General features: G+C 46.8%; 2 protein-coding genes across 9 annotated transcripts; both read right to left on the minus strand.

Annotated features, from left to right (window-relative positions):
• Positions 1–1,149: 1,149 nt before the first annotated feature.
• Positions 1,150–9,699, minus strand: prom2 (prominin 2). Of its 2 annotated transcripts, XM_011603328.2 has the most exons (24): positions 9,548–9,699; positions 8,486–8,819; positions 7,239–7,300; positions 6,723–6,928; positions 6,518–6,638; positions 6,163–6,226; positions 5,968–6,057; positions 5,459–5,655; positions 5,095–5,169; positions 4,695–4,758; positions 4,450–4,606; positions 4,225–4,377; positions 4,033–4,156; positions 3,867–3,955; positions 3,671–3,755; positions 3,452–3,595; positions 3,306–3,374; positions 3,137–3,229; positions 2,992–3,045; positions 2,828–2,908; positions 2,188–2,256; positions 2,033–2,122; positions 1,820–1,932; positions 1,150–1,753 (listed from the first exon to the last, which is right to left on the minus strand). In XM_011603328.2, exons 2-24 carry the CDS (start codon positions 8,736–8,738, stop codon positions 1,702–1,704), a joined length of 2,505 nt encoding a protein of 834 aa, XP_011601630.2. In that variant the 5' UTR covers positions 8,739–8,819; positions 9,548–9,699; the 3' UTR covers positions 1,150–1,701.
• A 2,191-nt stretch (positions 9,700–11,890) lies between these two features.
• ldb1a (LIM domain binding 1a) lies at positions 11,891–25,492 on the minus strand. Of its 7 annotated transcripts, none has more exons than XM_011603363.2 (12): positions 25,278–25,481; positions 23,131–23,229; positions 16,932–17,034; positions 16,502–16,546; positions 16,318–16,393; positions 15,778–15,880; positions 15,468–15,640; positions 15,260–15,382; positions 15,097–15,177; positions 14,895–15,018; positions 14,652–14,800; positions 11,891–13,127 (listed from the first exon to the last, which is right to left on the minus strand). In XM_011603363.2, exons 2-12 carry the CDS (start codon positions 23,156–23,158, stop codon positions 13,074–13,076), a joined length of 1,059 nt encoding a protein of 352 aa, XP_011601665.1. In that variant the 5' UTR covers positions 23,159–23,229; positions 25,278–25,481; the 3' UTR covers positions 11,891–13,073. The 7 variants fall into 7 exon arrangements, with proteins under 7 accessions (XP_011601665.1, XP_011601666.1, XP_029690803.1 ...); XM_011603364.2 differs by having other exon boundaries at positions 14,658–14,800; positions 25,278–25,472; XM_029834943.1 differs by lacking the exon at positions 11,891–13,127 and adding an exon at positions 13,139–13,981 and having other exon boundaries at positions 25,278–25,492.
• Between the last annotated feature and the right edge of the window lie 910 nt (positions 25,493–26,402).

Below are 26,402 nucleotides of genomic sequence, written 5' to 3' on the forward strand. Positions count from 1 at the left end.
TTTAACAGGCCAGGGTCTGCCTGGCCGGGACTGACAATCGGACTCTAAAATGCCGCGGAACAATCGGAGGGCGTTCCACCGGAGCTGCCTTTCATTTACAGGGGACTGTTGAATTCCTGCCGCGCCGGCCGGAGCGGGGAGTTGGCTTGTTTTGGTTTCGTCTTTTTAAGGACTTTACAGTTTTCAGCACCAAACCACGCGCGCGTCTCTGGTGGTCTTCTCAGCGTAACACTCGGCAACAAGCGTGACCTAACCGTTGCTTTTCAGCTGCTCTTAACAAATTCCAGGATTTGCCCAAAGTTTAACACTCCTGATTTTTGAAAGAAAAACGATGTATTTGAAGTATTTATGAACAAACGCCATGTCATTAAAGCCAATAACAAGCTCATATTTGCTGTCCTGGGGGGGGTTTCCCATCACATTTGCAGATGTTCGGCATAAAATGTCTGTTTCGCTGTCTATGCAGGTTCCACGGGAGGACGTAAACGCCGTGCAACACACGGTAAAAGTCCAGCAAATCCCTCCGATTTTAGCAGAAGCAGTTCAGACCGGATTCTCTGTTTCAGCCTCGTCTCATCAGGGTCACGCTGCAATGCTATCGATTCACCGCTCCTAATAATAGACGACATCCTGTTGAAAGAGCGCAGGCTGGTTGGCCTGCTGCACCGTCCTCTGCACGTCTGAACAGCCCGACTGACTGGCAGCGTAAAGGGGAATACACAAAAAAAAAAAAACACCCAGGCGGGAGATTTGGTCCAATTTACCGTCTGTCAGGACAAGCTGTTAAACTTGTCTTGTCACGATCCAGTGAACAAGGAAGGAGTAGAATCAAAACAAATCACCAACCACACACACACACACAAACCCAGTCAGGTGATGCATTTTACCACTCTCTCTCTCACACACACACACATACACGCCTTCATACATACATGGGTATGACCCGTGGGTACACGGGGTCAAACCACCATTCAGCAGAGGTGCTCGCACCAGCAACTGCAGGGTTTAGGGAAGCTTGTCCGTTTCTTAAAGAGCCGCCCTCAGTTATTTCGACCACAGCGCCGGTTAAATGTGAAGTGCGACAGGCTGTCATTAGACCACATGACCAGCCACATTCCTCACGTTACAGAAAACGCACAGCAGCCTCGGTGGAGTGAAACAGTTGGGTTTTTTAAAACTTATGGCAGGTTTTTCAATGTTCACAATCTTTGAATCGAGCAGGCAAACCATGTAAAGTGCTGTGTGACATACTGGTGATACAAAAGTTTGCAATGTTGAATCCCAAAATCAATACTTATGAAAAAATATACATATGAAAAATGTTCCACCCAGTCGCAGCTAAAACATTCATTCTCTGATTTTCACACAAAATAGTGTTGAAAAGATCTAGTGCATTTATAATTACATTTCCCAAACAGAGAGGATGGCATGTCCCTCATGCCCGTTGGCACGGTAACACATGGCTGCGATCTCTGGAAAAATGCCAACATGAGCATTTTAGTCAGCGCCGACGGCGCCCAGCAGCTGCTCGCAGTTCAGCGAAATACATCAAATGAATCATCTTTACGATACAGAACATGTAAAACAAGAAATGAAGCTTCCCCTGAGGTCAAATCAACAGCGTATGAAATGTAGAACCACGGTTGTGCTCCGTTCCCAGCGAAGAATCACCGCGAAGGAGTGGTTTCAGTGTTTCTCTTCTTATTTGAGAGGCGGCTGAGCTCGAGGGATGTGATTCAGATACATCACGTCACTGAAAATACAGACGATTAAATGTGGCCGCCGTGGCGTGAACGTGCTGTGTGGCTCTGGGACTCACTCGCAGATATCAGCATACTTCATCTTCCTGTAGTATTTGGCCAGTTTGATAGAGAAGATGATGCTGGGGATGAAGAAGATCAGGCACCAGCCGAGGCCGAACCAGAACGCGTTCTAAAGGGGGTTAGAACACAGCAGGAAAGGGGACGGATCAACATTCTTTTTAACTTCAGATGTTTGGGTGGATGAAGCGAGTCAAAGGGTCGTTGCTCACCAGAGAATCCACCATCTGTGAGCACAAAATAACCGCGGCAGAATCCACGGTTCCAGCCATCGGCCCACAGTGGCCCACCTGCTCTGTGATCTGGGGGAGAACACGCGGGTCAAAGGTCAGGCACGTGCACAGACACGGGGTTGTGCAGGCCTTACCGTCAGGTTGGCCCAGTCCGCGTACTGGGTGAAGTAACCCGTCTGACAGTCCAAATACCTTCGGCTTTCCTGGAATCAGAACAGAGACGAGAGTGAGACTTCCACACTTTTTCACCCAGCTTTGCAGGCAAAGTCCTGAGGACTCAGTTTCATGGCCAGCCACGCTAGCAAGTGGAATTCTGGGAAAATCCTCTCAAGTGACCCTGAAATAACTGGAACAGCATTAAGAATGCAGGGGATGAGACTTTTCAGATTCATAGATCAGATTTCGGCTTACAAATGTAACAACTGTGAATGCATAGTGCCTGGGACAGGAACGGAAGACTGGCATTAACAGGAGACATACAAAATATACATTTAATATAATTATAGTATGTCTGCAGTCAGGCTCACAGTCTCTCACCCCCCATTTTTATAAAAAGAATTACCAGTAATTACAAGTAAAATGTAAAAACAACAGGGCATTATCGGCACATAATGTCAATTATGTGGAACCGACAAGCGCGCAGTTTTAATGTCAAGCAACAAACCACCCGACCTCCCCCAGCGCCTGCAGCCAGAAGCCTGAGCGACCCAGCGCCTAATCAGATGAAAAGGGCACCCCTCCCCGTTCCGTCTCATGTGACTACACTACACTCACGGTCTTGACGATCAGAGTCGAGTTTGCGTCGAGGAAGTCTTGTGTTGCTCCCACGCGGTTCAGGACCTCCCCCACAGTGTTCTGGAGGAGCCAGAGAGAAGCAGAATGAGCCTCAGGGAGCTGAAACTGACTGACTCCTGTCCCTCACGGGCCTCTGTACTCACGTTCATTTTCTCCACGGTGGCTCGAAGGCCTGCGATGGTGGAGGTGATGACTTCCTGAGGACGACATCAGCAGATGTTGGTGTAAAAATGAGTGAAACGGGAGAAAACAACAAGGAAAAAGCAGAGATCAGGAATGGCGAATGACCAGCTGCGGGTCGATCGTTGCTTCTATCTCGGACTGGATCTTCCTCAGGTCCCTGGCTTCTTTCCGGAGCGCCTCCTGAACGTGGCCATTTGTCTAAAAATAAACCAACAGCTGATTGACTGTTGAATTCACAGCACAAAATCCCAACGTCTGTCCCGCTAAGACTCACCTGCAGTTGAGCGAGTTGATCAAGTTTATCCGCCGTCGTGGTCAGGTTGATGCTGGAGAGGTTGCTCACCTGACCGAGGAGACCAGGAGCCGTTAGAACTCAACTCCTGCTAATTTACCGGGAGCCGTGCCTAAATCCCAACCAACCTGCTGCGTGACGTCATTGAAGTCGACATCTTTGGTGGTGTCAGAGAAACTCTGCAGGCGTCTTTTGTCCTCGGGGCCCAGAAGGGTGATGTTGGACAGAGAGATGTTGCTGTTCTCAAAGTTCCTCTCGATCTCCTCGCTGTACTGTGACAGAGAGAGAAAATAAAGCTACGCTTCGGCGGCGCTGTTGAATGTGCGGATAACGTATCTGACGCTCACTTTGGTCACATTTAGCAGCTCGTCCAGGTCTATGACCTCATACAGGCGGAGTGTTGTCCACAGGCTTTTGTCCTCTTTACAGCCACTGTAAACATGGTTGTAAGGACCTTAAACAACACTGGTGCATATAAATTCAGTATAGTGACTAAAGAACACATGCATATTCCCCCTCCTCCAGGGAGAATCGGTCACTCACTTGTATATTTCAGAAATAGTTAGGTTGTCTTTCAGTCCCAAAGACGGACCTATTTCCAGCCCTGGAATTACACCTGGAGTGTCAATGAACTGAGGAGACAAGAGGCGGAAAAATGAAACCAGTTCTTACTATTAAAGAAAAGTACATCCTGAGTTTGTGTTGATACCTGTAGCAGCTCTCCGGTCTTCCAGGGCTCACAGATCAGAGTGTAAACGTTCCCCCCCAGCAGGAAGAGCAGCAGCACAATTATCATGAACAGCCAGGAGAAGAGGAAGCTGAAACCGGCGCCCCTGCAACCACAACCGGGGTCAGGAGATCCGAACAGAGGGTAAAACCAGCAGTGCAGGGCTGCACTCACATCATGAAGAAGGTGCCGCCGCAGTCGGCCGTACAGGAGCGATCTGTGGGTTGTGAATTTGGGCGCAGACCCAGGGGCCCCAGGACCAGGCCCAGGAGGTTACACAGCACCACCAAGAGAACCACGCAGGACACGATCAGAAATATTGTCCATCTGGACAAGCATACGTTGGGAATCATCAAAAATGTCTGGATTTTCTGTATTGTTCACATCCAGATGTTTCACCTGATGTTCTCGACCTTCTCCACCTCTGGTGTGAATGTCAAGATGTCCTTATGCACTTGCTCCAGAGTCCTCAAAGTGTCGTTTAGCGTAGATAAAGGGAGGTCTTTCTCAAACTGGGAGATCTCTGTTCTCAAGTCCTCCAAGAGCTTCTTGCTGTCTAGAAGATGAAAGTTAAATCGCTTTAATTTGGTAGAATAAACCAACCAAAGAGCTGGATAAGGGTGAGAGTAATGGAAGAGGCTCACTCTGAACCACATCCCTGGTGTCGTTGGTCACCGTCTGAGGGATGCTGTTTAAATCGTCCTTCACCTAAAAGCCAGGCGAGCAGACATTGAGCCACAGTCTTACTGTCAGACATTTGCTAAGAAAAAACGATGTGACTGCAGGCAACAAGCAGTTTCTCTCTGGCTGCACGCAAAGCCGGCACATATCTTCACGCTCTTCCTTCTAAGTTTACGCTCACTGGAAAATGTCAAACACGAGTGAGTGATGTCAGATAAAGCAAAAAGCCCTCAGTACGTTCTTCAGACAGAATTTCAGAGCAAAACAGTTAAAATCTTGTTTTTATTCCGGGTTTCGCATGAGCATGCGTGGTTTCTCTATCACATAAGGATCTAAAGGTGGCTCTGTGTGACTGACACTCACTTCATTGATTTTGGACGTGAGATTTGTTCTGATGATGTCATCCAGTTCATTCTGAAACTCATTCAAACCGGCGCTCTGGGAGAGAGAGGGAGGGAGAGAGAGAGAGAGAGAGAGAGAGAGAGAGAGAGAGAGAGAGAGAGAGAGAGTTGACCATTGTGACCAGATCACAAGAAAGACACAAGGGCGAAATACTTAAATCAAACAGCAGGTGGCAGCAGAGGCCACAATTGATCAAGAATTAGAGGAACTCTTTCAGCTTTTTCTTACGGTTGCCATGACAGAGATGATGTGCGATGTATTAATAGCCCTTCACAGACTTATTTGACTGGCATGACACGTGCAGTCACGTGAAACCAGGACTTACAGAGATGGAGGTGTCCAGTATCAAGTTCTGGAGCTCGGGACGCAGCCCATCGCAGTCTATGCAGTTTGCATTCGATAAAGTCTGGTTGATGCGGTTTCTGATGGCAGTGACGTTGGCCTGAAGGAGGTTCAGGCTGGACTGCAACCGGGACAGGGATGAATTCAGGTTGTTCAGCTGATTGCTGGTCACTGTGGTATCTGCTCACAAAAAAAACACAGACGCAACCTTGAGATGGTTTTCTCCAAATCCGTTGCAGGAACTTGGCAACAAAATAAAGAGCAAATATTTGATTATTAATGGAAAATATCAACCACCTGTTTTTATTACCACAATATTTCCATATTGCTAGGCAAATCATGTGCGTTGATCTGATAATGGCAGTGTTTATTACAGGACGGAAAATCAAATGACATCATCTGGAGGTGTTTCCAGGGGCGAGGGCCATCCTGTGTACAGGTCCCTCTTATCAAGCGTGTGGACTGAGACTGCAGCTCGCTGGTGCTTCATACCGTTATTCAGAGTTGTGACTGAGGTCAGAGTCAAGACCAGCGCTTCTTCCAGTGGCCTCTGGATCTCTGCTCCCAACTGAGGCCCAATGTCTGGTTCGGAGGGGGAGAAACACACGGAGGTGGGGAGGAGGGGGGTTATGACAAACACTGCAGCTAAGAGCACACAAGAGATGTTTCATTCCTCCCCGCCCTCACCGTCTAGGTTTCCTTCCACTTCCTGGATGGTTCTGTAGCTCTCGTCCACCACATGGTTGAATTGCTGGAGACAAAGATCAGGCTTAGTGTTCCAAATCTGCTGTGCTTTAGCAAACAGAGCGCAAGAAACGAGCCCTCTGTTGGAGCGGCGCATTGACTCAGCAGAGTGCAGAGCTGCTCATTAACTGGCAAAGTCGGAAGGTGTGTTTGCGTTTCACACAATTGATGTCAACACGCTTGGCCTCAATGCCAGCAAAAATGGATGGGTTTGTTTATTCTGTGACTCCTACCACTTGAAGAAAAGGCCACAGGAAACCAGTATGGATGGAGGGACCCCAGACATTCGCTCCCTTACCTGAGGGACGGAGCTGAGGAAGGTGCGGATGTTGTTTATAGTCCTGTTGAGATTCAGCGGACCCTGGTCTATGTTCTCGTTGAGGGCTTTGTTGCTTTGGAACATGCAGATGTTCCCGATGCTGCACAGGGATAATGTTGTCAGACCGCCGTAGATGCATGCTATAGTGTGTGTGTGTATGTGTGTGTGTGTTTGAAACACTCACAGGATGACGATTGTGGTGAGGAACAAACTCCAGTACAGCGTTCTCCTGCGACAGTGGACGGACGACGTCTGCTTCTGGTACATCTTCCCGCCGCAGTTGCCGCAACAGCGACAGCACGCGAGGAAGAACCCGACTAGGGGCATGAGGACGATGTAGAGGATGCCGATGACTAAACATACCAGGAATCCAACTTGGTAGACCAGGGCCTGAAAACGGGAAAAACACCCAATAAATAACACAGATATCAATTTCAGGGCGACGACGGCAGGAGAGAGGCTGATCTTTTGTTTGGACATCAAACACATGAGGGCTCATTAGACTGAGGCTTTACGCAATTGTAGTGGCCTCTACCCTGGATGAAAGAGTAACTTTAGGAAGGATGAACGCACACAAGGCTGTTCCAGCCTTCTCATGTTACCAGCTCAGGAGCGCACCAAAGAGGGTGTGCCTTGTTGTTGTTCCCATACTTCATACGGATATTATATGTTAATACAATAAACTAAAAGCTCTACTCACCTCTTTGATGAGTGCTTGATTCTGCTGCGGGTTGACATTCTGAATTAGTTTCACGATCAGGTCTAGAGAGAAAGGGAGAAAGAGCTTTTGAAGTTAGACTTCTAGGCTAATTTGTTGCCATCTCATGCTTCTCTACCAGTGGACAAAAGCCCGGCGAGTGGACACGATGTGCCCTGTGGTCCCCGCAAACATTTTAATCTTACTTTGGAGAATTGGAAACCCTATACCTTCATTTGGAAACAAAAGAGCTTTCAGGGCTTGGGAATTTCAGCACCTACACACACAAACACACACACACACCCACACACACCCACACATGCATACAGAGCACCCTTGTTCTGCTTCAAAACTACTTTAATGTAGCCATTATTCACAAAATAAGGGCAAAGATATTTGAGAAGTGGGGAAACCTAAACATTCCTAGGTTAGTGTGTCCTGTCTACTTTAAAATGCTTCATTTGGTGTGTGATAAGGGAAGGGGTGATTTTGCATTGTGTCATTTCGTTTTATCATCTTCAAAAGCACTGATGTAGTTTCTGGGTTACCAGATTAGGAGCCCAGATTAGAAGTCTTGCAGCTGGTGGTTCTGTATACATCGATTGAGTGAGCCTGTTGTTTGCTTGCTGGGGGGTGGTCAGATTAAAACATTGCTCATTTACCTGCAAACCTTTATTGCCTTGCTGTTAGCGACTTACCGGCACTGTAAAGTGGAGACCAACAGTTACGCCATTTGCCTTATCGCAGCATGTACTTTCAGTGTAATGAAACCGACCGGTTTACGGGAACAGACTGCAGATACTGTTTATGAACCATCCCAGAATTTACGCTACTAACAGCACCGAATCAGATATGATGACAGCGATGGGGCCTTTCAGATAAACACATATGCTACCTTCTCCATTGGTCTTAAAAAACTGGTACCATGAAGGAAACCACTTATTGATGTTGGCAACACAGTCAGGTGCTACACGGGCGTGAGTATCAGGAAATGCTGCCCACAGGGGAGGTACACAGAGGGTAAATATTAACCAACGAACAAACAGGAATTTTCCTTAGTTTACTGGTTAACCAGTCCTGTTTGGTCTGTAATACTGGAATGATTGGAGTGGATGAGTGACCTTTCCCCCCTGACATGAGGAAATCTGAACCACTCAGATCATGTGAAAGCCAGATGATAGATTACACATAGTTTATGATTCAGGGCCACAGGACCTCTTTGATTCCAGGAAAATAGCCTTGACACTGACCTTGAGGAAATGGATTAGGCTGGACTGTGTTGAGGAACGACTGGACGAAAGCTGTCACGAACCCCGCGACGCCGTCCCCCGTCGTGTTTTGGTAATGAGGCTGGCTGAGGTTCTGGGGGACCACAGCTGGAGGACAGGCAGCATTGGTGGAGGCAGACTGAAGCAGGCTGAGCAGCAGCAGCCCTCCCAGACCGTAACCCTGCCAACTCCGGCCCACCATTGTTGCACACAAGCTCATGCCTGTACGTGACATCGCTGGGTAAATTCAGGAGAAAATAGGTGTGTGTGTGGGGAGGGGGGGGATCCCCTCAAAGCACAAAATCCACACGATACTCTAGAAACAAGACAAAAAAGGATAAGTGCAATTGCAGAGTCATGATGAAGCCGAACGATGACACATTAAGGTGAGTCACAGGAGGAAAGGTTACAGCTCAAAGTAAATGGAAAGAGACAGAACGTCACAGTGGGGCTGTTATAGATGAGCAACCAGAAAGAAAGAGGAAGACTGTTACTTCTTATAAATCTTTCATGTCCTCCTGGCAACATACAGAACATAAAAGGCTTCTGGCACATGAGAGGTTATTGTAGAAATCCGGCCTTTCAGCCGGCGTCACGGTTTAAACAGAAAAGCCGTCTCCTCAGATACCTTCATAACCCCCTGTTTATCCCTACTCACGCAGCAAGTTCAACAGCTTCAACACCAGCCTGCCTAAGATTTGGATATCAACCTCAAAAGCTGTGCCTGAGATCACCTACTTCCTTCTGTGGTGGAAGAAAGTTGTCAAATTCTGATTTGTATGCGGATAAAAAGCGAAGTGACATTTTGACATTGATGTTTCCTTTAACAGTACCAGCCCCAGTGTGTTTACACTACACACTAGGAACACACTCAGCAGCTCATCTAGACAGGTCCTGGCAGTTACTGGTGAAATTGCCAACAAGTTGAAACCAAAGAAGCGAGTTTAAAGTGAAAAAAAGCAGCGACAGGAATGCCGAAGGGAAGTCAGTGGAAAAACAGGACAGCGGAGCAAACATTTGGCACTTCTCTCTCAGTCCACTCACCTCCTTTGCTCAGGGAGTGACGGCTTCTCCTGCCAAAAAAGAACGCCTGTAATTCTAAAGCGGCCCCTGCTGAAATGTCACACACGCGCCAGAGTGAGGAATACGGGCTCTAAGAACAGAAAGACGGATAGAGGAGAGACCAGAGGAGAGGAAGAGGGAGTGTCTTTACGGGGATGAACAGGAAAAGAGGGAGGGAGTAACGTGGGAAGCTGCAGGATAATGACTTTCCCCTAAAGTGTGTGTTCTCTGGTGTTTGTGACTACAATACTGGGGGAGAGGTTGCGCAATCTTTGGCTACAACAGCAATAAGTGCAAAGTGCTTTTTTCAGCAGTCTGTATATCGTGTCTAGAAATGCTTCTCTAACTTGCTCTCTAAATGCTTCTCTCAATATTTCATTCCTTGTGCATCTGCTTTAACGTGGGACCGTAAGCAGACTGTGCCCACAGATCCAATGGTTGTCTGCTCTGTGGTACAAAATCTGAAAAATGCACTGAACTTTTGCACCACAGGGAGGTTTGCTCACAGGGCAGCTGTCCAACTTCCCTTTCTTCTTGCAAATCAAGGGGAAGTACTGTTTAAAAAAAAAGCAGAAGTTGTTTTTCTATTCAGGTGCCTCAGGTCATTGCTCAGTGTACCTCTATAGATAGTCATCAATTACAGGTTGATCCTTTAATCTTCTACCTACAGGATGATGCCTAAGTGGCTTTAACTTGTGAAGATTTATCAAGCCTGTATCCCCATGTTGTGATAGAGCTTGGTCATAACAAGAGATCTAACCATGAACATGTCCTTGCAACAAATTCCTGCAAGTAGGTCTATCATTGAAGTGTGTTGTTTTTGATGGGATTAAAGCACCAATGCAGAGGATGATGCTGAAGGGGCAGGTGTAGAACTCTTGCCTTGGACTCTGTGCTCCATTGTTTACTGCCATATCTCAGTCTTTTTTAGCTGCGATTACTACAATCAAAAGATTTGGGAGAGAAACGTGATCCTACTTTCCTAATTAGGTGCTAATTTAAGCAGCTTCCATCAAGTCACAAAACAAGAGACAGAATGTCCTGCAGACGTCAATAAACCATTAGATCAGTCATCGAGAAGTTTGCCATTAAACTTTGTTATGACCTCCCTGACCAATCACGGCATTAAATAATTATCAATGTCTGGCACAAATTATTTAAATTGAAAAGAAAAAGCACGATTTGCTCTAAAGATCTAACTTCAAAAATCTCAAAATAACAGTTTGGGTTTTTTTTTTACACCGCTGGTCTTATAGTGTTAAATCCTACACTCAAAATTAGCAGCGTGCACCAATAATAAAACATAATGTATCAATATTGTTCAAATTACAGTATGAAATAGTATAAAATATGGCTAATTGAAAAATGTTACATTTTACTGCAGGTTTTGGGGTATTCTATCTTCTTTTATGATCGTACACGACCGATGACTAGAGAGCAATACCGCCCTCTGTTGTGCGGCAGTGTTATTGCATTAATATGGAGCGTCATATGCGCCATATGCCAAGGAAACGGGATTTTTGCCGTCGTCATGGCTGGATTTTGCAGTATACACCGTTGCATGCTCATCAATAGATGTTGTCACTCACAATCAGGACAGAGGGAGACATTAGAATAGAGCCAAAGGTAGCTCAGTCTGTTGGGAACTGGGCTGTGAAACAGAGGGTTCTTAGTTTGAGCCCCAGTTCAGACAAAACATGGTGTCCTGGTAGGAGGGGAAGGTGGTAGAACACCTTCAGGGCACACCTTGAGCAAGGTCCCAAGACCATAAATGCTCAAAAGGCCCTGTGATGAACTAGACCCTGCCCATTGTGAACCCTCCCTGAGGCCGCAAGAGGAATAAAGCAGTCAAGAATAGGGCCAGAGTTCAACCAGTCCCTGTGCAATTTGGGGCTCAAATGGGAACATTTTTAATACCAAACTGCTAATTTTATCATTTTAATGTCCAGTGAGTAGAACTGACCGTTAAAGTTTTCAAATTCATTTAATTATATGCAATTAAGTAGCTGTTTACAAAAAAGGGCTGTGAATCAATTCTCAGCAGTGCCTTTCAGAGGTTGTGCTATGGTTCCTGGATAGCTACAACATGAAGCCACAACAGAGAAGCTGGATATTAAATACTTCTTTAATGTGAACATACTGAACACTTGCAATAAACAGGCTGGAATAAACTAAGATCTGTGTGTCAAAGTTATGAAATTACTTCTGCCATCATTGACCACTCACAAACCCCTCCAATATCATGAGAATATCATGAGTATTTTACAAGTGGCTCGGACCTAAACACGGTGTCAGTACATAGAAAAATAAATACAGTTTGCTAAAATGAGGGCAAAATGCTTTTATCAGTGATTGTACAATTAAAAATCACATTTTAAAAAAATTTAAGAGGCTTTTCATCTCTTTACATTAGATTGAGTTTCTCATTGTTCTAGGAAGGAATATGTAGAATAACTTTTACAGAAATTACTACCTAAAATATACAAGCACAGACACAAACATGAGGAGTAAAGCCAACAAAATGAACTTGGTAGAACATAAAACAGCACATTAAAATCAATATCTTAAGAATTTTTACAGTTAGCTCCTTGGTCTGCAGCTTTTTTTTTTTTTCCTTTTTAAACCGTGATAAAAACATTTCTGGGAGACTTCGTACAAAAGTCTTTTTTTTTTTTTTTTAAATCATCATTATTTTACAATCCTGTCAAAAGTTGCTTTAAAATATTTTTGAGTAGCAAATTTGAGAAGTTTTCTTGTTACTTTGTTCTCTGAAGAGAGGAACCGCAGATACGGATTTTGAGACAAAGAAAAGCGTCCCTGTAACGACAGGTCGACGGATCCAAACCAGGCGCTCGATGGAAATTTAGGAGGAAGTGGTGTCCGGACAGTGGACCGCACCGGACTCCCACCAGGCGTGTTGCAGCACGTTATTTAAGCAGCAACACTCTGTCCTCCCCCGTCTGAAGCTAAACATCCTGGCGACAGCGTGATGACACAGATGGAGGACGCATCGAGCACAAACGGACATGAAAGTTATTACCCTCACAAGAATGATCTAACAGCAATACTTATACATTAATATACTGCAGGTTTCAGATGTATTACAGCTCGTACATTAGCAAGAATAGAAAATAAAGAAATTACACCATCAATTCATAAGAAAAATAGATTGGAGTTAAGAGTGGAAAACAGTGCAAAGAATATTCTGGGGTGTTTTTGTTTGCTTGCTTGTCTGTTTATTTTTTAGAAATCGTTTACAAAAAAAAAAATCAAATCAAGTCTAAAACATAGAAAATAAAACACTTCTGTAGAGTCTGGAGCTCTGGTCCAGACATGCTGCGTACCACCTCTCTTCAGTACCTCAAAGTTTTCTGCTGCAGGCGAGTGTGTGTGTGTGTGTGTGTGTGTGTGTGTGTGTGTGTCATGTATGCACTGGTATGTAGGTGTGTGAGTGAGTGTGAATGTGTGTATTTGAGCAGTGTGTTTGAGACATTAAGCGTAGTGGTTCTCAACTCCGGTCCTCAAGCTCCGGCACTGTACAGGTTTTTGTTCCAACCAGGTCCTACAAAAACAAATGAGTTTCTTTTTTAAAAAAAATCGAACTTTGAATTTTGATACTCAACGTGCACACAAATTTTTCTGCAGCCTGCAAACAAAAAAGTTACATATGAGCATTTCCTCCCCATGACATGAGCAAAACAGAAACACCCGAGATGCGGCTTCAAGGAAACTGCACGCATGAGAGACCCGAGGTTGGAACAAGAACCCACTGGCGTGGTTGCCATGGCGAGCACTCGGACGACAGGATGCTGAAGATGGGGAGTTTTACGTAGATGAACGCGCACGCCGCAACCCTGCCAGCCTCACCCCGTCACTGGGGGAGCCGACTGAGGCCGAGTGGACGAGGGCCAAGGCTGAGCACCACTGGGCATGTGCAACAATGTGAGCGCGCACGTGGGATTCTGCTGACACGGGCGCTACAACAATCTGACCATCGGATATTGTCTCCTTCCCAATCTGCTCTCTTGACTTCAAAATGTAACAAAAACTATTTAAAATTATATATTAAAAAAATAAAATAAAATCAAACTTGACAAAAGTGCTTGAGGCCTGTCTGATTCACCAGCGTGTTGGTGCGTCCCGCTAGATCATACGAGCTTTGAAAAAGTAGTCGGCTGGGACCATTGTGCTCTACTGGGAAGACTGGGAGCTGTCATTCTTGCTCTCCTGACTGGAGCGAGCCTTGTTGTTCCAGGGCGAATGTGCTCCCAGTGCAGGCGAGCTGTTGAAACTGTCCTCATCCTCCAGGCCATTCGCCCCATCGAACTGCGTGTTCTCCAGTCGTGTGATCAGACGCTCGTCTTCGTCACCAAACTCCCCTCCCATCAGAGTGGGCTCTCCCACCATCATCACGTCCTAAAGGGGACAGCAAGGGCCGGTACATATTATCCCCATAATAAAGGGGCGGACTGACTGGCTGTATGGGCGAGTTGTTAAAATAGGTGCAATCTAATTTGAATTCAAACTGATTAAATGCATTGAATTGATTTGAAGGGGTCACGGGACCCTGGATATCACATTCTTGAGATATAAAGCATTAATCTGGACTCGGTCACAACACGACAACGTGTCATCGAGAGCCAAGACGAAGGGGCTCTGCAGGGGCTCAGCAGCCCTAAACCCCGAGTGCTGCATGGGGAGGAGGGGGAGGGGGTCATTCCACCTCGGGTCTCATTCGGGCAACAAAGACAGCAGCGCTGCGTGATACATGTGCTCCGATGAGCATAACCACAACCGATATAAAGAGAAACACAGTTCCACTGACCAAGGCGCCGCTACCACGTGGGCCCGCGTAAATTACTTTTAAACCCATCCAGATAAACCTGTGGCCCTAGAGGACCAGGGAATGCCCATTACTTTCTCACAGTGGGGTCTACCAACTAGTCCTAAGACCGGATGCGTCTACCCCAGAACACCAGATATTAACCCCCACACCCAAAACTCTCCTCTAACCTCATTAATCAGACCTCTCCGTCCGGCCTCAACTCTGCTGGGGCACATAAAGTTAAATAGATGTAATGCTTACAGGTACCTGGCTGGAGAGGGAAAAGCTGTTGGCTGGACTCTTCTTTTTGCTGTTGCTGTTGTTATTGCTGCTTCCGCCAGAGCTCACGGTGCTCCCTCCAGACACCTTCCTTTTCCGTCGCTTGTTTGGAGCTTGTCTCGCCGGTTCAGCTACAAAAAGTCAAAGTGGGCAGTGGAAGCGTTATAACCAAGTTGTTCCCAAGTCTCGACTATCAGATAGCTGGATTCCAAATGCTTGTTTTACCTGGAGGCGCTACCATTCTTTGCCACTTCTGGAAGAGGCAGGTCTTCAGGCAGTCTCTGGGGCTCAGACTGTACGTCTTATGTCTGGACATCAGCTCCTGCATGGGCTCCAATATCACACAAAGCTATGGGGACGATAAAAGGTGAGACAAAGGTTAATGTCGGGCAAATGAATTCAAAGACAAAAGTCCAATTTTGCTTACACGGAGGTAGTTGAGTGTGGAGTTGGACAGCCCACATCTGGTGATGTTTTTGGCCAGCTGATCCAGCATCTGGGGATCCTGCTTGATTTGATTAAAGGGATGAGAGTGTTGCTTTTTGTTTGTATAAATGAGTGAAAAATGGCGATTTGAGTCTGGAACTCACGTGCATAGCCAAGATGCTCCTCGGTAGGATTTCTCTATGTTGTCTGATGCTGAAGTGCCACGTCTTGATCCTCATCATGTCGTCAAACATGAACTCTAGGTACAGGCGGCCCTCCACACACACCTGCTCATTACATACATGACATAACTATTACAATCCAACAGCGAATTCCTGGCGACGCCGTCATGCTATGCAGCGTGAACAGCACCTGCGTGAACATGGGTTTGCCATTCTGGGTCACCATGGTGCACTGGTCGCAGTCGAGTGACACAAAGTTACTGTGGAACGACTCCTTTGGGTGCTTCAGAACGTAGAACAGCTCAGTGGCGCCCCCTTCGAAAATACTCCGAAAGTATCTTGGAATCAGCGTCCTGCCAATGGCTGCAGATGCACACGATTGTATCCATCGCGTTAGTACATGATGATCAGCGAGCCTCATTCAAAACCACCCAGACACAAACAGAAACATTGGGTTTTTTTTAATTATTGAATGTTGAATGCCTTCAAAAAATTCTTACTGTATCGTTTGGGTCCATCTTCCAGACAGAAGGTGACGGTGAGCATGGCGTCATCCTCAAAAAACTCTGTGGTGAACGCGTCCCACCACAGATTGTCACAATCCTGGCGGAGGGAGGACGCGAGCAGCGAGTGGAAACAAAATGATTTGCAAATTTGAAACCGTAAAAACATAAGAACGATTCTAAACAACGGAGGCATTTGTCACGTGAATACATTTCTAATAATCTCTTTGCTTTTCTTATTCTGTAACAAAATTCTATTTTTTTTTAAATCCATAATGCTCCTCTCTGGAGGTTCCTGTGAGTGTTTGCAACCACAGGCAGATTGACAGTGACACAGAGAGAATACGGTTGCCACCAAAGACTCCAGGGGTGGATCAATAATCCTATTATGGCTCCGAATGTTAATGAAATCAGTGAGGGCAATGGCCTCTGTCAACCATTCACTGCTACCCCCAACACGGCAAACGCAAAGCAAAACATTAAATGACGCCTTTAGTGTAGGTTGGTGTCCTGAAGGACTGATGGCCTGACTCTCACCTCGGTCCAGTTCTGTAGTCTCTTGTTCAGCTCATATATCCTGTAATCTGTCTGGTTCCCATATGGTGTGGGTCTCCTGAAAGAGAAAACCAGGCGTCACCCCTCTGCAGTCTCGCCGACAAAAGGTGGACATACAGAATAGGAATTAGTCGATAATGAGCACCAGGTTTTAAAGTGCACTCACCCCATTCCAGGCTCCATGTATGACGGGGGGTACATGGGTGTGGGCCTAAAAAGAACGATGAATGTTTAAAAGGATCTGCAAAAGTTGCTCAAGGAAGCAAATCCTCAAAAGTTCCCTCTGTGGTATTATATATATATCACAGAAGTGTACTTTTAACTATTATAACATCCCTTTTTTGATTCCCGAGCCAAAAACCATTATTTATCTAAAGAGATTTAATGTCATCGTTGAATTTTGGTGAAATAAAAATTGGTAACTAAAAAGAAATGAAAAGTGACAGTTTTTTCCAAATACTAGTTAATTGCCCTTGTAGCAATTATGCCACAATAAAAGAGTAAAATGGAGGCACTGGAAATGGAAGCTTTCATTATTTAAGAATGACATTGAGGTAAATCTTAACACATCTCTGAAAAGAGCAGCCCAGACCTACCCCACATCCCGGTCCAGCATAGCGCCTGGGTGGAAGGGGGGGAAGCTGCCGCCGTTAGGAGGCTCCTTAGGAGAGTACAGTTTGAACGACTTTGACGAACAGCCTGCGCAGAGCAGAGGAGGGGAGGAAGGGGGATTCAGAGGTTTAGAGGAGATTTAGATTACTTTAGATTTAGCTCATTCAAACTGAGGAATCGAACGATGAGTGATTTTGTCGAGATTAAAAAAAAAAAAGTCAGCCGAAACAATGTCCCGCTGCTTTCATTATCTAATGCATCTTCAATCTGCTAAATGGACAAGGAGGGGGGGAAAAAGCATTTGAGGAGAAATGAAAACCACCGTATACGTATATTAGCCTGAAGATGCGTCAGAAAGCATCTGAAGGAACAGGCTACTGTGTTCTCCCTCATCTGGTACCATCAATACAACTCCAGGCAGCCCTCCTCTCTCCACACGGCCCCCCGAGATCCAAACCACGCACTGCGCTCGTGTGTTTCCCCCTTTAGCCGCCTCATCTACCCATCCCCCCTTTCCTACGCTGGCTGTTGTTAACCCTTGTCTGGCCAAATCAACCATTCATGCTTAAGCAATCCAGGAAGCTAAAAAAAACCCCACACAGTTATTCAGTACTTCTCCTTGAGAAGACCCCACACACACAGCTGCTGAGCGTAATTAGGTCTGGGAACGATGAGTTGAACCACCGCTGGAAAATTACGAGAATCGCCCACCACTACGACCCAACAGTTGCCCTACTTTTGGGAGGATGTAGGAAAATGCAGATTTTTTTTGATGATGGATAAACTGTGAGAACAGATTATTACTGGTATTTTTCCCCCTGGTAACACTGTTTACAGGCATCGCGTCTTCCTGTTTGTACAGACAGCTTTCTGACTGCAAACTGTCACTTTTTTTTCCTTTTTGCATGGTTGGCGAGTGTTTCCTGCTCCAAATTTAACCATCTTTTCTCTGTTAATGTTCCAATAGCTTTTCCCACCAGCAGAATCAGGACTCCAAATGAAAAAATAAGGATCACTAGTGGGTTTATGTTAAGTACATCTCTTCTTCTTTTTTTTTTTTACTCCTTTCATTAAGTAAACACAGCCACCACAAAGGTCACCTCATCCGTTCCTCTAGGAACTGGATGAACATGCCCGGTCGGACCCGAGAATGGCTCCATTTGCATTTGGCCTTTGACCCGCAGGCAAATTTCCCCAAAACGCGCAGCCATTAGTTTGACAGAAACCCCCGTATCCTGTTTGATGCTCTTGGTGCAGAACAAATGACATTGCAAGCCTCAGCCCTGCAGCCTGGTAGGAAACCGTTGATAAAAATGACATTTATGCCTTTATGAAGAACCAAGAGCCTCATATAACCTGAAAAACCTCGAATGGTATGACCCCTAAACTGGTTTAAAAGATGGTCCAGAGAGGGGAAGCCGAGGGGACGGGGGGAGCCCCCACTTGCAGAACCATTTAACAAAGACTAGGCTCAATTTCAGAGACTTTGGTGCAGTTTAGTCGGCCTGAAACGTTCAGAGAAAACAATAGAGCTGCAACAAGCGCCCCCCCCCCCTCCCCTCCCCACCACAACATCTAACGCTACGGAGATGGCTATTTGGACCGAGTAATGGCCCAAGTCAGCATGCACGGTAGATGTTAACTTCTTGGAAAGGTTCCCTTAATTACAGCACAGCACCGGGCGAGGAGAGAGCCGCAGGGCCGCTGTGGATGATGGGGGCCATTGCTAAACTATCAGCCTAGCTGGCTGCTAACCTGCTAAACGCCAGCACTTAGCCACAATCCCCTCGCCGGAGAAGCACCGAGAGGAGCAGCGTGGGTGCAGCTTGACAGTTACCTGCAGAGAAATGTCCACCGATACGCGGTGTCGCTCGGCGCTTCTCGCCGCCTAGCTTAGCCTCGCTGCTAGCCGGAGCGGCGGGATGGGGAAGGCTCCAGCTCCGGCCGCTGACAACGCAGGCTGCCTCGCGGAACGAGGCGGTAAATGGAGGGTTAAGCCGAACCTCCGGATAGTGCCCGGGTTCCTCTCCGGACTGCAAGGGCAGGTGGTGCGTTTAAAATGTCATTTGCTTGAGCGGGACGGTGCTACCCGTCTACTTCTACTCCAGGACCCTTTGTTCCTTCAGTGCCAGCCGGGATCCGAACAAACAAAGGCCCCGCCTCCTCCGGGCTCCTCCGCCCCTCCGAGCTCGCTGACCGGACAAACACGGGCTTTCCTTCCGTACTTTGTCTCGCCCGAAACCCAAACGTGCGCCGGCAGTGCCCCCCCCCCCAGTGGGACATGGTGGGGCCACCCTGAAATGTAGAGCCATTACCCCATTTTTGGTTCACATTGAGGCTGTTGAGTGTAAAAACATCTCACAGGCTCGACTAATCACTGACTATTCTTAGTGTAAACGTTGTATAAAGGCATATGAGCTAAATAAATGTGTTTATGGGAGGGGAGGCACAGCCCAAAGAGGAACCGAGGTGACCTTCAGAGTCCCATAGGTCGGTTTGGACCACAGTCCGCTGTGGTAGTCCAAACAATTTCCAGCCACCCTCCCCAGACTGAGCTTCACAGCACATCTTTCCTGTCGTACTTGAGGTTGTTGCTAGGATGCCTTTGCTCACTGGGCGACTTGATAGCACTCTCACCACTGCTCAGGAGCTGTGGAAAATAACCCCCCCAAAAAAACGTTAGATCAGAGATACAGCAGCTGAAACGTGTTCAGAGATAGGGTGAGGAGAATTAGAACCCTCCCCATACAGAGAAACAGAATCTTTCACTTTTCTATTCCGAAGCTGCCTCTGATCATCTGCTGCATCATTTGATTTTATTTTTTAAAATGAATCAATAGACTCTATGTTTACAAGCAACGTATTTGACAGCAAGGAACATTTTGTGGTCTCAGATTGCCCCTCGGTGATCAATTTGCCGGCTTTCACTTTGGTTGCCAGTCAGTTTATGGAGTTACATAATGCAGAGGGAGATGGGAGGAAAATCCAGCTCACTGACAATGTCAGTGCCCCTCACCAGGCCCTCACACAGCTCGCATACAGCCTGAATTTAGGCTAGATTCTGTCATAGCTTAATGTTTCACATCATGCTATCTGTTACACTACCCTTCTGTTGTGGATGTACAGGTACAATAATACTGATCAGAGGTCAGATCTGACAGAACAGCACCTCCCTCTGCTGGCACATGATACAAATCTCCTGCCATCATGGCTTTGAGCTGCGTCCAGTCATTCTGTAGCCATCAGCAATTTAATATTTCCACTAGTTTGGGATGTTTTCTTTCTGAAGCATGAAAAAAAGGAGGATATATCACCAGTTGTGCTCAGCGGTGCACTTGTTATTCAGGGATGTGACTTTTTTTAAGGAGAAATTTTTCAAAAATAGACTTCACCAAACAGAATCCAAACAAAATCTACAGGCTTGTGAATTTTCACAGCTCCTCTGGGAGATAAAGTAGGTTCAATTTCACATTTACTTCCTTCAATGTGTCTGTAAATATATGATCTACGCACATTTCATGCATACAGATCTATCTGCTGCTCATCCCAGCGTTAAAGCGCACCAGAAGACCGCAGTGACCAACGATATTTAGAGTTTAATTTTAGAGCCGCAGAGTGTGAATAATGAATCAACCTTGACATATTGCTTAGCTTCACTGGAATATTGCCTGTTTGTCCTACATTCAACTGGCACTTCCTTTAATGTCACATCCGAAACACGCCAGCCTGGTAATTAGCCTTCATTTCCGAGCAGAACAACCGGAACAACTCCGCCTCTGCCATCACTTCACGTCTCCATGTGCAGCATAAATAATAAATAGCCTCAAATCTATCAATTCATCTTTGACGCCCATTCAAATGAGACGGTTAACTCGGCACAAAAGATTCCATCGACCACTTGAAAGATGGTTATGGTTTGCGAGGTATATCGAACCTAAGACGGCTTTGATAAGCTTCTGAGCAACTCTGCATCTGCCTTTTCTCCAGTCCAGACTGACATCAGCATCTCTGCCAGCAGCAGCTCAGCATCCATGTTTGATAGACGCTGCAGCGTCCACAAATAAAGCAGCAGCTTTGTATGGGGGGGAAATAAACCATTTCATCGTGCATTTACTTTTCGCCCCTAGCCCTCTGCCCTCATCCGTGTGGCACATGCCAGCATCCTGTCGGCTTACAGCAGATGTGACATCACTACAGCTCATCTCCCATTCATAACCCCCCCCCCCCCCCCCCCGCGGACACAAACACCTCCCCATCTCTGTCTCCCCAGCATCACCGTCTCCCACGCATTCCTTCATTCTCTTTGCCTCTGCACACACAGCCATTTTGATTCAGCAAACAACATCTGAGAGACTCTCTGAGGTAAAGAGAGGGCAGAACAAGGAGAACGGAAATGTCCAGTGAAAAATATGCTTCCAGTGCCGGCGGAGACACCCAGACCTTTTCTTATATAATGACCGCAATCGCAATAAAAAGCCCTTGCTGTTCGGCTGCCATCTTGGCTCGGCTTTAAGTCACTTTTCTCCCAACAGGAGCCATATGACTTTCTGCATGAGGTAACACCAGGGTTACTGCAAAGAGACACCGGGCGAGGGATGCAGAGTGACAGAGGGGGAGGGAAAGAGGGAGAGGGGGTGAGTAAGATGAGGACAGGAGAGAGGGAGAGTATCAGAGAGAGGTGGGTGAGAGACGGAGAAAGTGCCGAGAAGAGGGGAGCACGTACTTGAGTGGGCGCATGAGAGTGTGTGTGTGTGTGCGTGCGTGTGTGTGCGAGGCGGTGGTTTCAGCTCAGAGGCGATCTATTTTTACCACTTAGCCTGAACAAAGGATGCGATTGGCTCCTCCGTATTCGTACCGATCTCCAACATGGGGGACGACGAAACGGCTGATCGCAGCAAAGTCACTGAGGGATCAGAACATCAGAACTTTTCCAACCTCAGACAGCAGAATTTTGCGCTTTATCGCACGGGAGTAACCTTTCAGATTCCTCCACGCTGAAAACACCCTGACCTTGGACGAAAACAACAATTTGCGTGCGCGCGTTTGCTTCCCAGATTCTCACAGAGGGGATGGGAAAGTTCTTCCATCCACCATCGGGGAAGAATGTAAACAAACCAGCCCGCAAATATAATGACTTGCAGCCCCGGCCCAGAGAGGGAGAGAGGAACTTCATTTCATATTAATGCTGAACCGCGGTTATCTGAGGGAACCACCGGCCTGAACTTGTCTTATCAGGCTCTGGATGAAGCCTGCACGCAGGCCTGCATGTGCAAACCCGCACAAGACGGCGCCTAATGTGCATATAGGAGCGTTCCCTGCTCAGACCTTTTCTCTCCTTCCTCCTTGGAGCACATGTGGATGCCATTAGAAGTTTCTGCTCCACATTAAAGTCTGTTAACGCAGGGAGCAGAGGAGGAGGTAGAGATACTCAGGAAGAACGAGAGGAGAGGAGAGATAGGGGAAAAGAGAGGAGATCTGAGGAGAAAAACATCAAGCAGCGGTCGCTCTAATTTTATTCCGACTGATAGCCGACTACCAATGAATCAGAACAGCCCCATTAAAATGATACCGACACCCTAATTTAATCTGTCCTCTCCGAGATCCCCTTAAGCAGATTCCATGATTCAATTTGTATCTGTAACTTGCTTCCTTTTGCTGCATGAGGCTCATCCCCTGACGCTGTCCCTCTCACAGGAGAAATTCTCCCAAACAACACGAATCTAACATGAAATACTGGCGTGTGGAAAATGGGTACAAAGACAGGATGAATCCTGTCTGATAATGATAAAATGCTGCTTACGGTCAGACATCGGCTGAGCTGCTGCGAACTTGTCTCATCAGGACGGCGCCTGAAGGGTCAGAGAGTCACAGACAAATACGGCCAAAAACCCAGCAGTGATAAAGCTGGAATAAGCGATTAGACCTCCGTTGCTCCGCTACGCAGCAAAGGTGGCATGACTAAGGGTCTGCCGAACGACTCGGCCCTGTGGGGCTGCACCGTCAGTCCATGTTCACGTTCGAGGACATGTGTCGAGCGCACATGCATGCACGTACTTAACTCACACAGCTGTCCCCGGGCAGCTTTGCTGCACTTTTACATAAGTCATCGCTCTGACAGCAACAACGCAGGGGGGGTGTGGGGGTTAGACGAGAGACGGGGGAGAGAAAGAGCGAGGCACTTACCGGGACAAGCACAACCTCCAACAGACATCTTCTCACATGTTGGGCTCTACTTGGAGAGAAACGGCTGCACTCAGTCCACACACCGCTTGCATGGGCTAACTGTGAGGGAAAACAACACAGACAAAGGGGAGGAGAGCTTAGAGGGAGTGGTACGAAGCAGGGCATGTACACTATAACTACATTCCTCTCTCTCTGTCAGGAGCAGGAAGTTGGCAGCGCTGTGCGCTCGAGCTGCATCATTAATGGCCATATTGCAACACGAGTGGGAGGGAAAATGAGACATGAGTGAAAAAGGAAGAAAGAACCTTTATAATGTGGAATAAGTGTGTGTGTCGGTGTGTGTCTGTGTGTCAGTGTGTAGACGAGAGAATACAGGAGGGAGGCAATTAGACCAAAGGAGGAGAAAAGGAGAAACCGTGTGTGTCCGTGCGTGTACATGTGTGTGCATGCGTGTGTGTGTGTGATGCATCGTCCATTTTTTTTTTGCCTTGTGCTGCTGTGGGAGATAAACAGCCCAGAGGCACAGGGTCATTACCGCCAAACACACACATGCACTCACACGCGCGCGCACACGTGCACAATCCCTCTCTCACGTATGACAGTTTTCCATCCCTCCCCGTCTTCTTTTGCTACTTCCTTCTGTTTCACTGCTGCCAAGAAAAGACTGGCGTTAATCACTACAGACAGTATCGATTAAAAATGCAAAGCCCACCTGGAGTGCAGGGACACTGGAGGCCCATGGGAGGCAGGAAGAGTGTGCGCACACCTACGTGCACGCGCTCACATCTGACAGGAGCTGCATGTAAACAGTGCAACTGCAGACTGTTTGCCCAGCAGCTCATCTCTCCCTCCCTCCCTCTGTCTGCTTGTGCACTTTTCCCAGTATTTAATCTCACTTCACTGTGTCAGTCTTGACTTTGACCTTTCCCTAGTTTTAAATCATGTGATGTGATCCGGTTTCGTTTTTCAGTTTCCCAACTCACTTACGCCGTGCCTCCCTTTGCTTTGAGCAAAACCAACCTCCCAACAAGTCATCGTAGAATCCCAAACATTGCCGACCCTCTTAAACTGGATGCCTTTTTGCCTATGAGGTCGATCCAAAACAGTCAACTAAAATGGCTGAAAAATGAGCAAATAGAAGTGGCGAATTGATAAAAGCTTAAGCTATGAACGCTGCATGCAGCTGCTGGAGGCTAATGTGCTGTTTAATGAGTAATCTTCACATGTTCGCTCAACAAACATCACGCCAAAGTGAGTCGACGGCGTGTTCGGCGAAGAGCGCGTCGTTGTTGTCTGTCACACACACGACAAACATACGCTATAAAAAGACAAACAGTCTCCGGGAGAAACTACAGCTGACAGGAACAGCACCCGCACATCACAGTGGAAGCATCGCGGCTGGATGTCACGCACTGTGTCAGACATTAGGCAACAATGATTTTACCCAACAGGTTTGCACATTATTCCTTTCCTTCACTCTCATTCCCTTGTTTTCCCTCCATCCTCTCATCTCATGACACCGCAGCTCTGCCTTATCCTACAAAATGCAGGTCTGACATGTACAAAACATCCTGCAACTTAATAAAATGGTGAACTCTGGACAACCCATGCTGCAAGAGAGAGAGAGAGAGAGAGAGAGAAGGATGGAAATAGATGACGGGTTCACGAATGTGATTTAGGAAATGGCTTCTGTTTCCAGAAGCGATTAGGCTTTGTAGCTGTGCTTTTCATCAGCGCCTGCACCATCAGCCATGCTCTCACTCTTCTCTTTTCCTCCCATCTTCCCATCACCCATGGCTCAAAAAGCTCGCTGTGGATGACTTAGTTCGCCCTTGTTTGCCTCCAGCAGCAGTTCCGTGGCATGTGACAAAGTACCTGCCACAGCGCCTTGTTTAATGTCCCACATACAGCACTTATTATCGTGGTAACAGATGCTCGCACCCGCCAAAGGCATTTATTTGTCATAAGCTTCACGAGTGTTTTAAATGCTCTTGCTAGCCCACTAGATGCCTCAGGTGAGTTCCCCCATCAATGCATATGCCTCATTCTTTTGTCTCCTAACTGGTCTGCAGCACCACATCTTTTTTCTCTCCTCCATTTCTCACCTTTGCTGACAGTCTCGCTTAAATATCCATCTCTGCACTTACCTTTGTCTCTCTTCTGAGCCCACGCTCGTTCTAGAAAGTCTGCCTGGGTCAACCACGCACGGAAAACAAACTGCGCCAGCAGAGAGAGCGAGAGAGAGAGGGAGGGAGGAGAGAGAGGAAGTGTGATGAACAGATGCAGATGCAGACACAAATGCAGGGAGATCTAGCAGTGTGCAAATTAGAGGATGAGAGAGAAGAGCGGAGGAGAAAGAAGGGGAAAAGGGGAGGGGGGCAACTCTAAGCTGCACTGGTATGAAGATGACGCAGGGGCAGTATAGCCAGGACCACCTCTTCTCTCCAGCCCCATCCCTCCATATCCACCAGCAGGAGGAGGGGGGGGGGGGAGAAAGGGCACTGTATCCATGGCAACGGCAGAACAGCGGTGGGTAGCAGTCAGGAAGCACGCTGAGGCACAGTGACATGTTCCTCTCTTTCTCTGTCTGGCTCTCAGACATTTGAGCTCATCTGTCTGCTGATTGCACCGACATGTTGCAGCTTGTGATGTGTGGGAGGACCAGCGAGACAAAAGCACAACTGGCCACAACACTCATCACAATGAAGTTGTCTGTTCTTGGTTTTTCAGGAAGGTAAAATCAACCAGCAGGCTGGCAGCAGCAGATAAAGGGAGCACAAAACTAGTGAACGTCAACCAAAGATCATCATATATGTACTTCCCAAAGCTACATTTAAAACCTTCAGACAAAACCATTTGGGTAATGTTGTCTCAGTGACAGCTACGGTATATTCCACATTTTTGATATAGGTTCCATAAATAATTACTGTCGCCATTGTGAAACTCCAGTAAGGAGCAATAATCTATTGAATGCAATATTTTTTTGGTTTATAAATGTTTGTTTTGATTAATTCACATCATATGATAGATGTTTGGTCACACATCTTGAGGGATACAAATGTCTTTCTCACTTAAAATAAAAGGTGAAATGTTCTTTATGTCCTTTCAGCGGTCCGTGCATCTTTGGAATGTACAGCGTGTAACATTTAGTGGAGTGATGTTCATTCAACCCCTGACTGCCTGTCTGCAGTGCGCAGATAAAAGCGTGTTTCCAAAGAGAGAACTGAAAAGAATAAAACAGAGGAATAAATAGTTAACGTAAATCTTTTAAC

The sequence above is a fragment of the Takifugu rubripes genome, chromosome 4 (assembly GCF_901000725.2).
Source record: "Takifugu rubripes chromosome 4, fTakRub1.2, whole genome shotgun sequence".
Lineage (NCBI taxonomy): Eukaryota > Metazoa > Chordata > Actinopteri > Tetraodontiformes > Tetraodontidae > Takifugu > Takifugu rubripes.

What these genes read in the sequence shown, in the direction of transcription:
- prom2 (XM_011603328.2), bottom strand. Translation starts at nt 8,738, where the DNA reads ATGTCACGTACAGGCATGAGCTTGTGTGCAACAATGGTGGGCCGGAGT. An exon ending in TCCTCAGCTCCGTCCCTCAG is followed by an intron (nt 6,227 to 6,517) that starts GTAAGGGAGCGA and finishes CTTTGTCTCCAG; the next exon opens with CAATTCAACCATGTGGTGGA. An exon ending in CGGACTGGGCCAACCTGACG is followed by an intron (nt 2,123 to 2,187) that starts GTAAGGCCTGCA and finishes GTTCTCCCCCAG; the next exon opens with ATCACAGAGCAGGTGGGCCA.
- ldb1a (XM_029834943.1), bottom strand. Translation starts at nt 23,158, where the DNA reads ATGTCTGTTGGAGGTTGTGCTTGTCCCG. An exon ending in GACTACAGAACTGGACCGAG is followed by an intron (nt 15,881 to 16,317) that starts GTGAGAGTCAGG and finishes TCCCTCCGCCAG; the next exon opens with GATTGTGACAATCTGTGGTG. An exon ending in CCCTCTCCAGCCAGGTACCT is followed by an intron (nt 13,982 to 14,651) that starts GTAAGCATTACA and finishes TGTCCCCTTTAG; the next exon opens with GACGTGATGATGGTGGGAGA.